This window comes from Paroedura picta, chromosome 8 (assembly GCF_049243985.1).
Source record: "Paroedura picta isolate Pp20150507F chromosome 8, Ppicta_v3.0, whole genome shotgun sequence".
Lineage (NCBI taxonomy): Eukaryota > Metazoa > Chordata > Lepidosauria > Squamata > Gekkonidae > Paroedura > Paroedura picta.
In genome coordinates this window covers 90007532-90020758 of record NC_135376.1, presented here as the reverse complement: position 1 = coordinate 90020758, position 13227 = coordinate 90007532, and the positions used below count along the sequence as shown (strand labels likewise).

Genomic DNA, 13227 nt, shown 5'->3' with positions numbered 1-13227 from the left:
TATATGCTGAAGTGATATATGACAGAAGATCATGCAGTATCCATTCATTCTTTGAACAAGCCACATTTCCTTGACTGGGATAGGAAGATCGGTAACAATAAGTCATAAGGAATTACCACCAGATTTTTTAAAAGTGTAGACTTCACATAAGAGAAACATTGGATCAGGCCAGTGGCCCATCCAGTCCACCACTCTGGCTGCACAGTGGCCAAAACCCAGGTGCCATCAGGAGGCCCACCAGTGGGGCTGGAACTCCAGAAGCTCTCCCATGTTGCCTCCATCTCTAGTTTTTGGGTAACAGCCACATAGGGACTTCTGTCCCATACATTCACTCAACCACCTTGTGAAGTTGTTCATGCTTGTATCCACCACCACTTTCAGTAGTAGTGAATTCCATGTGTTAATTACCTTTTGGGCAAAGAAGTTCTTCCCTTTATCTGTTGTAAGCCTACTGCTCATTAATTTCATTGAGTGTCCATGAGTTCTTCCATTGGGAGAAAGATAAAAGAAGTACTTCTTTCTCTACCTTTCTCTATCCCATACATAATTTTGTGAACTTCTATCATGACATGTATCTTATCATGTTCTATCATTATCACTACAGTACAGCTTATTGTGGAAACCCTGCAGCAATGCCACATGTATGTGTTTCTGCAGTCCTATTTGTACAGTGAACAGGGCATAAAAAGATGCCAAACTCTGATCCATCTACAGCACTGCTTGATACGCCTTGATGTATCTCTGCATGTTCTCCCCACAATGGCCTTTCTCAGTTGGGCTACCTGACTTCCACTGGAGATTGAACGTGAGACCTTCAAGAAGATTGAATTTAGGACCTTTTAGGACCTTCAATGATTGTTTAGTATTATTGAAGTTGAGTTATTGTTTCCATTACAGTTAATATACAGTGCCTTTCCTCTAAAATCAGTGTGTTTGACAAATAAAGGCAGAATTCCTGTGCGCAATCTACTCGTGAACAGAACTGATCAAGATCTTGACAATGGGAGGTGTAGGCACCGGCTGTGAGGGCCATCTTCTATGTACTGGCCCATGCTGGCTCCATTGATTTCTTTAGGGTAGCCAGCTTTGGAAGGTAGGAATGGTAAATTGCTGGCGAGTGGCCGAGTAATTGCATTTGACAGCTGATTCTCTCCACGAAACTGTGAATAATTGGAAAATTTGCACAAAGCCTGATTTTTTAAAAATGCTATCATTATTCATTAATTTATTTAGCCACATGCCTCTGAAGTGCTTTTCAGTAATTGCCCGAACAACAAGCACAAATATAATCAGCTTGGAGACAAACGAGAGCTTTCGAAAATAATAGCACAATTAGGCTTTTTTTTTTACTGTACCTAAATGCCAAGCACATCTAGGCGCGAGACCAATCCTACTGCACGGGGTGGGGGCGGGGGCTGCTCCCACCACATTTGTACTGTATTTGTAGGGCTTCCAGCAGCACAAATACAATAAATGACGGATCAAATCACGCTCTTCTCTCTCACACACACAAGCCGGCTCTGAACAGCTTTTGAAAATAAGTAAAGAATTGGGGTTGCCCCATCCAAGTTGAGAAATTCCTAGAGATTGAGGAGGGGGGAGCCTGAAAAGGGTGGGGTTTCAGAAGGGGGCGACCACAGCAAGGGTCAGCATCATAACACCCACTCTCCAAAGGACCTGTTTTCTCCAGGCGACAGAAGCTTCTATACTCTGGAGATCAGTTGTAATTTTTTTAATTTACATGTGGGGTTTTATACCACCCCTCACGACAGGCCATCTTGTGGTGATTTACACCAGGCTGTAGGGTGTCAACTCTATAAGGCAGGGGAATGACACCCACTCTAGAACCTGTTGTGCGGTCGCATTGGGTCATCACAGATTATGGCCCTCCAAGCTGGACCTCATTGGCCATGTGTTTTAGCCACCGGATGTATTTTAGCCACCGGATTGTCCTGTAATTTCAGACAGGCAGCAGCAACATATTCTAGTGGGCCAACATACATGGGTGCTCTTCTGTGCCTGGTGCCTGTTGTAGAGAGGGGCAAACCAGTTCATTAGAGGCCCTTTTTTTGTAAATGAAAAGTGATGACTTTCTTCTTGTTTTCTACCTACATATACTTTTGTTCCCAGCCCCACCCCCCTGCTTATTATAATCTCTGCATTTGTTTTTCCAAGAAGCCTTAGGCATTACAAACTTGGCTTCCATGAAATTAAAACCTTAGAGGTCTTAGTCTATATTGTATATGTCAAAGTGAAGCATTGGTTTCCAGTTAAAAGGTAAAGGGTAAAGGTATCTCCTGTGCAAGCACCAAGTCATGTCTGACCCTTGGGGTGACGCCCTCCAGCGTTTTCATGGCAGACTCAATACGGGGTGGTTTGCCAGTGCCTTCCCCAGTCATTACCGCTTACCCCCCCAGCAAGCTGGGTACTCATTTTACCGACCTCGGAAGGATGGAAGGCTGAGTCAACCTTGAGCCGGCTGCTGGGATTGAACTCCCAGCCTCATGGGCAAAGCTTTCAGACGGCTGCCTTACCACTCTGCGCCACAAGAGGCTCTGCGCCACAAGAGGTTTCCAGTTACAGTTATGTAAAACAAGATAGACAAGGTTCGTTTTGGAGAATTGATTCTGATCCCTGGGAACTCGTGTATCACAATTTCTGTAATATCTAGAGAAAATGCAGATTAGGGTGTGTTTTTGCCATATCTTTGGATTACATTTGTTATTTCCTTTTCCAGACATAGCCATTCACTCTTGTTCTCTTTTTCTCCTTCAAAACAGGAGGTTTCTCTTTGATTTCTCTTTGAAGAGAATCCAGTGCATGCTTTTGTAACTTCTGCCCTTGAAGGGTTTCTATTTTTAATGTTACAAACCACAAGGTGGTGCTCTAGCAATAGAATAAGAAGGTGGAGGAAAGGATTGCCTGCCTCTGAGCAACTACAAATGGACCTTTCCTGCATCGGTGCCACCTTGCTGGGATACTGCTAGGTGTTTGCGATGAGGCAATTTTCTCTGCCACTCCCCATCAGGGACAATTTTCAGCAGCACACCCCATCTGCCAGAAACGCACACAAACGCACACACATGTGTCACATCCCAGGACACATGTCCCAAACACTGGGGAATTGCTTCTGAGAAGTTTGATAATGTAGTGTTAAGGATTGTTTGCCAATGTTTATAAGGAGATTACACCCTTTAGAACTCAAGGCAGACTGCATAGTTATATTAAAATAATAACAATCTTAGGCAAAAATATATCTGGCACACTAGCAGTCAAGTGTATAGGAAATAACAGGGGGGGAAGGATTACACTCAGTATATTTACCAGTCCAGGAGAGTATGGAGGCAGAGATACGATACAACCAGCCAACGGCGTGAAGGGGGATCCAAATGGGTCCAAATCAGATGCACAATTTGGCTTTGCAAATGCCTTTGTTTATATATGTTTGGGGGGGAGGAGGTACGTGACTGAGGCCAGGTGAACACAGGATGGAATTTTCCATAGGTGCGAAGTTGGGCAATGACCTTTTCTGGGGCAGGAGATGGATCTTGATGACTTTAGACAAAAGAAGCCATCATGTAAATGGGGTTTTGGGGGGAGTGATTTCTCTAGCTATATAATGCGGGGGGGGGGGGATAAGAAGTTCAGATTTAGTCTGTCATTCCTAACCTGTAGCAAAGGACAAGCTGAGGAGGGGGGTTGCCAAGATGGAGTCTGGCCCAGCAAGGTTTTGGCAGGCCCAAGCCTAGACTATTGAGGACCAGTTGTGGAAGGCAGTATGCCAGTCTGTAGGGAAAGGTCCGGCCATACATAACAAACCATATAATGTTCCATTTCTTATCTAGTTATATGGGGTTTATGTCACCCCCAAGTAGTACAAATATTCAAAAGCCAGCAGTGTATCTGTCCTCTGTAGAAATCAAGAATCATAGGAGGGCATTTAGCATCTGCAATTGTAAAGGGCCAATTCCATGCATATGTGAGTGAAGGGAATTAGAGACCCTTGAAAATGTTTTCTTCAGGTGACCACTCTATGCCTTCCTTTTCCTTCGGCCACCTGGAGCATCCAAAGAAGGACAAATCAAAATGCTCCTCTCTGGGTAAAACGCTGTCTAAACAGACATCTAAATATATTGTGCTGTAGCTCAGCTGTACCCAACCCCCGGTCTGGGGACCAGGACTGGTCCGTGGATCAGTTGGTACTGGACCACGGTTCCTCCTTGTCCTCCTCCCTGGCTGCTGCTTAGGGGGCTGCCCTGCCACTCCGCTGCCAGCTCACCTTTGGTGCTCTCCGGTGGCCGCCATGGCTGGGGCTCCCCCTTGGTGTGGCACTGTGCAGCTGCTGCTGGCAACATCCCCTAGTGGGCAGCGGGAAGTCGGAGGCGCCGGCGGGAAAGCAAGCAGAGCAGGGGCTCAAGCGGCAGCAACGTCCCTCTGCAAAAGACTATCCCCCCCGGGCCTCAGTAAAATTGTCAAGCATTGACCGGTCCCTGGTGATAAAAAGGTTGGGGACCACTGCTAGCTTACAAATTTATGTCAAACATATGTTGATACCGGAAACTCATTATGAATTTTGGTACATTTTCTCTTAAACGGTCCCTCTAATATTATTGTATTTCCTCTATTTTTTATTAGAACTTACTGGATTATAATATTTTGTAAGTGTTGTCCTGGATTTTTAAGTGTCTTGGTACCTGGCTTGGAGCTGTAAATCAATGAATATGAAATATTATCTATTTACCAATCCATCCACCACTTTCCGCATTGCATCATCGTATCCAATTTAGTGGCAGGAATAACCTGAAGATGAATGGGGGAAGGCCCATAATTTGTATTGGCTGTGCTGACTAATAGCTTGTTCTGTCCTCAACCCAATGCTTGGCAGAAGAGTGCTGCTTTGCAAGCCCTGCTGAACTTCTGTAGTTTTATCAAGGCCCAGTCTCAATTGGCACCTTATTCTACCACGTTGGGGCCACGACCAAAAAGACTCTGGCCCTGGTTGAGGTCAGATGCACTGCTTTCAGGGTGGGGAACACAAATATGTTAGTGTTTGATGACCTTCGTGTCCTTCTGGGGTTATACTGGGAGAGGCGGGCCCAGCACCATGCCCAAATCACACATGGCCTTAGAGGTTAGAACCAGAATCTTAACTTAATCTAGAATTCAAATGGCAACCAATGTAGCTGTTGGTGGGCTGGTCACACGTGAGCCTCCCATAGGCTCCTAGTAAGAACCCAAGCAGCTGCATTTTGTACTAACTGCAGTTTCTTGGTCAGGGCTAAAGGCACAGAGCAAGTTATAGTGATCTAGCCTGGAGGTGACCATCACATGGATGTACTTTTTTCCTTCTCTGTAAAATAAGATTTGGGAGGCTGAGATGTTTGGATTTTGCTGTTCAACAGTCTTTAATTTGGTCACAACTAGTGGTGACAGTGTAAGTGGTATTTGTCTTGGGCTCAATGGCTATTGACTTTCTCTGTGACGAGCGAAGAACAGTTTTTACAACTGCATTAGGACATGGAAAGGGTTGGATCACCAGTTCAGGATAACAAGTAAGGTTACATCCTTCTAAGGCCATGTGTGATAGATGTGGACAATACTGCCTCCTCCCTCCCTTCCAAGCTTATACAGTACAGAATAGGGTCTTGGGGAACAGGACCAGAAAATGTCTTCTACAAAATAATATTGAGTGGGAGAAACTTAGCTTGAGACCTTGGGGATTTGGAATTCGTGGCCACAAGAAATGATGGCAGCTGTAGCCTGTAGAGGTTATTATCAAGAGATGATTGGAAAAGATATAGAGCAGAAGTCCATCAATGGCTATTAGCCTCAAGGTATGGAATGAACACTATGTCTTGGGCAGTAATACTCTGTATTCTTGGTGCTTGGAGGCAACAAGTGGAGGTCTTCTGGAGTTCTGGCAGATCTCCTGAAGGCATCTGGCCTTTGGCCAATGTGACAGAGGCTTCTCTTATGTTCTTATATCTGGGGCAGTGATGCTCTGTACTCATGGTGCTTGAGGGGGCAACAGGGGGGAGGGCTTCTGGAGTTCTGGCCCACTGGTGGATCTCCTGACGGCACTTGGACTTTGGCCACTGTGTGACACAGTGTGTTGGACTGGATGGGCCACTAGCTTGATCCAACATGTTTTCTCCAATGTTCTTTGGACTTTTGCCAGAACGGCCAGGAATGGGTTGGAGCCCTCTGTCCACCATAACACACTGGGATTTTTGTAAAAGTATGAGGAAATGTCACTGTGTCTTGTTCCTTTTTTTTCATACTGGGAGTTCAGAAGCTCTGGGGCCATCCTAAGCCACTGCCTGGCCATGTCTCTCACCCCTTTACTTCCAGTTTTACCCCTTCTTTGGGATGCTACCACCAGCAAACAACGTCCTCCAGAGCAGGGGTAGTCAACCTGTGGTCTTCCAGATGTCCATGGACTACAATTCCCATGAGCCCCTGCCAGAATTTTCTGGCAGGGGCTCATGGGAATTGTAGTCCATGGACATCTGGAGGACCACAGGTTGACTACCCCTGCTCCAGAGGACTTGCAGTTCAGGACCTTCTCCCAGGGCACTGCTATAAGGCTCTGCCTTTAGGCTGCATTCACCATCTTACTCTGGCTAGCTGCTCTCATGACAAGCACTAGTGCTTTTCATATTCATGGAGGCAAACTGATCATATTGATGGGAGCTCCCCAGCCCATTGGTAAAGCACATATTTTGCATGTGGGAGATCCACGCTCAATCTGCAACCACTCCAGCTGAAGGATTTCAGGTAATGAACTTCAGAAAGGTCTCTCCCTGGGACATTGGAGAGCTGCAGGCATTCAGACATATTGAACTGGTCTGGGTAGGCCAAGAGAAGCCAATGATATCAAGTTCAGATTTTGGAAAGCTGCTGAGTTCATTGTGCTGGGTTAGAATAGGCCAGTGGTTGGGCCCTCTGGAGTAACAATGGTGTGCAGTTCATAAATGGTGGAGGCCGACATATACCACCGTTCACTCATATTTTTTGGTCGTTCTCCTCTTCTTTGCTGCAGTATTCAAAGCCCAACAGGCATCCAGAGTCAGCAATGGAAAAAATGATGGAATCTAGTTTTTCACGGACTCCGTCCTTTCCTGACGTCTTGTCTCCAGACAGAGGAAGCCAGCCAGCGAAGCCACACAGGTAAGAACGCCACTGTTAATTGGCCCTTGCTTTGTGAAGGACATGCCAGACGGCCATGCACGCCGATCTGAGGTGGGGTGCCATTAAGGGACCCTTGTTCTATTCATTAAGCAGCTGACCAGCATTTCTACCATCGTCGATATGAAACGGCTATTGCTTCTGCAGTCCAAATTCCATTTTCTCCTCCCTCCCTCCTTTGCGAAAAGCCTAGAGGAAGTATTAAGGAGACCATCAAAGCCGTAGTCACAGACCAGTGAATGAAACAATTGCATTCTGAGAAACCATTACAAGGCCCCCACCCACCCAACCCTGGCTCTGTCCTGCCTCATCTCTGTCCATGAAGTTAATGACTCATCTGCCTGTAGGCAGGCTCTGATGCCAACTTTCTTGGTGTTCCTTCAAACAAATGGCTGTCAATGTGTGTGTGGGGGGGGGTGCATGGGGGGGACGAGTGCATTGCAGTGGGCTGTACCTTCGGGAAGCAGCTTTTTCATCAGTCAGCAGCTCAACGCTTCCAAGGCCAGAAACAAAGCCGGATCTGAACAAAGAGACAGTTTGCTCACTCGTGTCCTTCACAATGAAGCCAGTGTGGTTCTCTTTGGCTTCCGTTGCACATGTTCCTGTATGCCCCACTATGGTTACTTGCTGTAGGCTCTCCTCTCAGGTGGGCTGTAAACCGAAATCAACAAGTTCAACAAGACGTCCTCTGTTGGTCAAGTAGTCTTCACTGCCCTTGTCCTCCTGGGGAATTGTTGTGGGACAGGAAGACTGTGTGACACAGGATTGAAATCTGAGCACTCTATCAGAAGAAAATAACAATGTACCCTCTCCAGACACGTCACACACGGAAACAGGAACACTTATATGCAAGAACTCTTCATTTCCATGGGATCTCTTTTTTGTATACAATCCAATATATAAAAATATGCACATATAATCTTACGTATAAAGGTAAAGGTAAAGGTATCCCCTGTGCAAGCACCGAGTCATGTCTGACCCTTGGGGTGACGCCCTCCAGCGTTTTCATGGCAGACTCAATACAGGGTGGTTTGCCAGTGCCTTCCCCAGTCATTACCGTTTACCCCCCCAGGAAGCTGGGTACTTATTTTACCGACATCGGAAGGATGGAAGGCTGAGTCAGCCTTGAGCCGGCTGCTGGGATTGAACTCCCAGCCTCATAGGCAAAGCTTTCAGATGGCTGCCTTACCACTCTGCACCACAAGAGGCTCTATTCTTACATATATTAAAGGCTAAAGCGACCATTTTGAGCATGTTTCTTTTGAAGCAACTTCTGTTGATATGGGACTTAGTTTCAAGCAAGTAGAATTCGAGGATGATGACATGAGGGAACCAATTATCCCACGGTCAGATGAATGTCCGGGACTAGATTCAGACTCTTCACTTTCTTCATTATTTCCCTTAGTTCTTAAGAGGAAATGTCCGTGGGTCTACCAGAGAAAGACAGGCCTCCTGGAATTTGTATAGAGACTTGGATCAAAAGTTAGTTTCGTTTCAGTATTTAGGGTACTTGATGATTTTTTTGATTGAACCCAAAAGGATTAACAGAGAGAACATTTAGTGCATATATGCCCCTCTTTAAAAGCAGCTAGATAGTTGAGTCCCATTTATTTCAGTGTAAATCGGGACACCGTTATTTCTGTGGAATGTTCTCTTTGGCTTCCTTTTATCAGATCCCCTCAGAAAGTTCACATGGCAATTCTTTAATATATGCTGGCCTCTCCGGGGTTTCTCCCTGTTAGAAAAGTATTGTGCAAATTGTAGCACTAGCCTAGGATGTGGGTATTACTGACCCTTCTATGTACAAACGCATGTGCAACATAGCTGGCCACATCACTCCATTTCGGTTCCGGTTTTTCTTCCTTGCTGTCAGCACATGCACCACTCAAGGAGGGGTAGAAAAGCAAAGATGAGCCAGCAAGTACAGGTGGGACCAGAGGTTGTCTTAGTGTAGTAGTTAAGAGTGATGGCTTCTGATCTGGTGAGCTGAGTTTATTTCCCCACTTCTCCACCTACAGCCAGCTGGGTAACCTTGGGCTCATCACAGTCCTGATAGTCCTTTTCTTACTGAGCAGTAACATCAGGGCTCTCTCAGCCGCACCTACCTCACAGGGTGCCGGTTGTGGGGAGAGGAAAGAGAAGGAGATTGCAAGCCGCTTTGAGATTCCATTTGGTAGAGAAAAATGGGGTATAAAACCCAGCTCTTCTTCTTCTTCTATGTTGGAAAATACTCAAAGCAATGGCTGTGCTGCTTTTATTGCACACGTGTTCTTCAGTCCAAGTCTATTGGTGTTTGATTATGTGAAATAAAAGAGGGAAGGCAACATGCTATAGCCCAGTCTCCTCAGATCTTGAAAGCTAAGCAGGGTTACTGCTTGGAAGGGACACACCAACGAAGAATCTGCAGAGGAAGGCAATGACAAACTGCCTCTGCTTCTCCCTTTCTGAGGTCACCAGAAGATGCTTACAACTTGATGGCCGTTACATACATATTGTTAGGATATGCAAAATCTGTCATGGACCTGATTCAGCAGTGTATGAAGAAAATTCCACAGGGGGCATCGGAGGAGATGTGTTTTTAGTATAGTTAGATTGGGAATTTCCTCCTATTCGTCACATATTCCCATCCTGTGTCTTGATTGGCTCACTTGGAGACTTCCTACTCCTTTGAACACGTTTCCTCCCTGTTTGCCTTTAGACAAAGAAAAAACATTTGTTTGTTTGTTTGTTTGTTTATTTGATTTCTAGCCCATCACTCTCAGAAACCGGCTCGTGGCGGGTTACACAAAAATTCAGTAATACAGTAAAAGCCCATAAAATCCCATTAAAAAATCAAAGTACAATAATCCCAGGTGGTGAAAAACCTTATTCCTAACAGAATACTTTCAGAGGCAGCATGGGGGGAGGGCCAGATGTTCGACAGGAGAGGGGATCCATAACATTGGCTCTAGCATGGGCCCCAACCATAAACCTGGTGGAAGAGCTCCTTTTTGCAGGTCCTCCGGAAAGCAAAAAGCTCTCAGAGGGCCTCCAGCTCCTCTGGAAGCTCATTCCACCAGGTAGGGGACAGGACTGAAAAGGCCCTGGCCCTGGTGGAGGCCAGATGAGCCTCCCTAGGACCAGGAATGGTCAATAAGTTGGAACCTGCCAAGTGCAAGGCCCTGCTAGGGACATGGGGCACAAGGCAGTCCCTCAAATATGTGGGTCCCAGATCGTGAACGGCCTTGAAGGTCAACACCAAGACCTTGATCCTGATCTGGGCCACAATCGTTAGCCAATGCAGCTGCTTCAGCTCTGGGTGAATATGGACCCTCCCTCAGTTAGACTGCTACAATTCTCTCTCTCTAACTTTATGAAGCTGTTTCTCTTTAAAAAAAAACTATTTCTTCATTAAGCAGCCAGTGCTCTGCTCCTTTCCATATTTAAACTCTGCCATCGCATATGTTAAAAACTTTAAAGTCATTCTAAGATAAGAGTATAATTCCCATTGGGGAGAGATGCAGGATTTAAATGAAGTAAATCTGTAACAGCGGGCTCTCTGTTATAATAAGTTGCTAAGTGAACGGAGAGTGGGTGTGGCCTGTCAGACAGATCACAGTTCCACAGGACCTGTGAGACACAGCTCAACCACCAGGCGTTTAGTTGAGGCCAGAGTGAAGAAGATCCCCCTGATGCATGGGGCCAGAGGAGTCCATCAAGTCTGGCAGGAGGGGAGAAGGGTTGGGGTTTTTTATGAGTATTGTGGGGTTCTGTATTTTAACTTCTTGTTATAAACCACCTTGAAGCGGCCAGACCAAACACGGCTGTCAACAAATACAATAAATATAAGAAGAATAACCTATTTCGCCAGATTAGAAGCCAGCACTCTTAACCACCACACCATGCTGGCAGCATGGCATAGCTCAGTCCAGTCACATCTAGGGAGCTAATCAAGGTCAGTACTTGGAAGGGGGACCACCAAGGAAGACTTCTGCAGAGAAAGGCAATAGCCAACCACCATAATTCAGTTGTGACTTGATGGCACACATGTATATCCAAATCACATCCCTGTGTTCTTAGTAATGGATGTAACTCTCCTGGGAAAATTACATTGATAATGTTTCACAAGGGATCCCAAATGAGTGGAAAGAGAGGGCCAATGCTCTGTGGACCAGAGAGCTGATCCTCACAGAAGGCCAAGATGTGTGTTTTTTCCTTTTATTCCCCTCCTTGGGAAATATGGCAGAGAAAGGGCATTAAAGCATTTGCTTGGCTTGCTCCTGGAGATAACTGCATTTCAACATTGGTCCCTGGCTGTCCTCTGAAGAGCACTCCGGGATGTGTTTCATTGGCTGCCATTCTGCTTTGCACGGCTGTAATTGGGTTACCTGCCAGCAAAAGCCGGATGCTGGAGGTGCTAAGGGCTTCTTGGGGATCGTTCCAGCCAGATGAAGACTTTTGCTTCTCTGACTGCATCCAGAAGACAAAATAGCTGGCAGCATCTGTATTTGTGCAGCTGTTCCTGAAGCACCCCCATCACTTTTTTAAAAAAAGATGCTCAGCTGCCAAAGGCGATAAATTACCATTGGATTTGATCTCCAAGTTTATCATTTAAATCATTTCCCCCTCTCATTCAATCTCCCTGGGCCGGAGTAAACAAAAGGTTCTTCTGAAAATGTTCACCCATAATGAGATGGATGATCAGTTTTGTTTTAGAAACAAACTCAAATGAACCACCTAGGTTTCATTTCTAACTACTGCAACTCATGAACATATAAAGCTGTCTTATACTGAATCCCACTCTTGGTCCATCAAAGTCCATACTGTCTATTCAGACTGGTGGCAGCTCAATTTTTAGAGATCTTTTACCTGATTATTTTTAATGGAAGATGGCAGGGATTGAACCTGGAATGGCAAGCAGATGCTCTACCTCTGACCCATGGTCCCTCCCATACATGGGAGGGACTTCAACTGAGTTATAGCAATGGTCCATCAAGGTCAGTAATTCTCTACTCCATTGGACCCCAATCATCCCATCAGTACCATCAGGCCCACCAACATTTCCTGGTACTACCGTAGTGCTTTTGGAACGTGGGCAGGGTCAATTTTTTTTTTTAATTTTTACCCAGCAATTCCTCTGATTGTTCACTGGAGATTTGCTTGGCTGTGCAGATGTTTAAACATGTTGCTTTGGCAGAAACTGCCACAACGTCACAAGGATCTTCACTGTATGACTGAAGGTAAGCTGTGGCAGCCATTTTCTTCCTGGCTCCACATCCTTCAGCAGGCGCTTTGTGGCAGCCATATTATGACTGCACCCACTTCCAAAGATGCCTGCAGGCTCAAGAAGGATGAGGTCCCTTGGTCTACTCAGAATGGCAGTGATACTTCAGGATCTCAGACAGAAGTACTTCACATTGCCTTCTTAGAATCCCCAAGTCCCCTTGGCCACCAGAGTGGGATGTGGGGATAGGGCTGCCAGATCCGTGTTGGGAATCTCCTGGAGATTTGGGGATCGAGCCTGGGGGAGGCAGGTACCTCAGTGGAGGACAATGCCACAGAGTCCACCTTCCAAAGCAGACATTTTCACCAGGGGAACCAATCTCTGTAGTCTGCAGACAAGTTGTAATCCCTCCTTCCTCCTGCTCCTTTTAAGCTGGAGATGTAGGATATTGAACCGGGAACTTTCTGCACACCCACAGCCCCTCCCTAAATACAGGATTCACAAACAGACCTATCCACTACAACCACCCCACCCCCCAATCCCCTTTAGGAGGATATGTGTGCTGGTGGCCCTCACTACATCATGAGGCAATGAAATCCAAACTGTCCGGTAGCACGAGCATCCCCGTAGGCAACCCTGCAGGAAACCACCACTGACTGTTCGATATAATCATGATGATATGACACAAGGATATTTGTTTCTGGGGATGTGGCCCGCAGGGCAAGGTGGCATGGCCAGCTGACATCACTTCCAGGGCTCCTCGAAGCCTACAATATTATTTCAGGGGCTCCTCCACAGTTAAAAGGTTGGAAAAGATTGGCTTACAAAGACCTTGT

The 13227-nt window shown here is 46.0% G+C and overlaps 1 protein-coding gene across 4 annotated transcripts in view; it reads left to right on the top strand.

The window, feature by feature from the left end:
* The window catches only part of NRG3 (neuregulin 3), an 805324-nt gene that overhangs the window by 782590 nt on the left and 9507 nt on the right, over positions 1-13227 (top strand). For all 4 annotated transcript variants that reach the window (XM_077350812.1, XM_077350811.1, XM_077350814.1 and 1 more), the window contains exon 7: positions 7043-7170. In XM_077350812.1, the coding sequence (XP_077206927.1) occupies positions 7043-7170 (128 nt within the window). The remainder of the gene's footprint in view (positions 1-7042; positions 7171-13227) is intronic.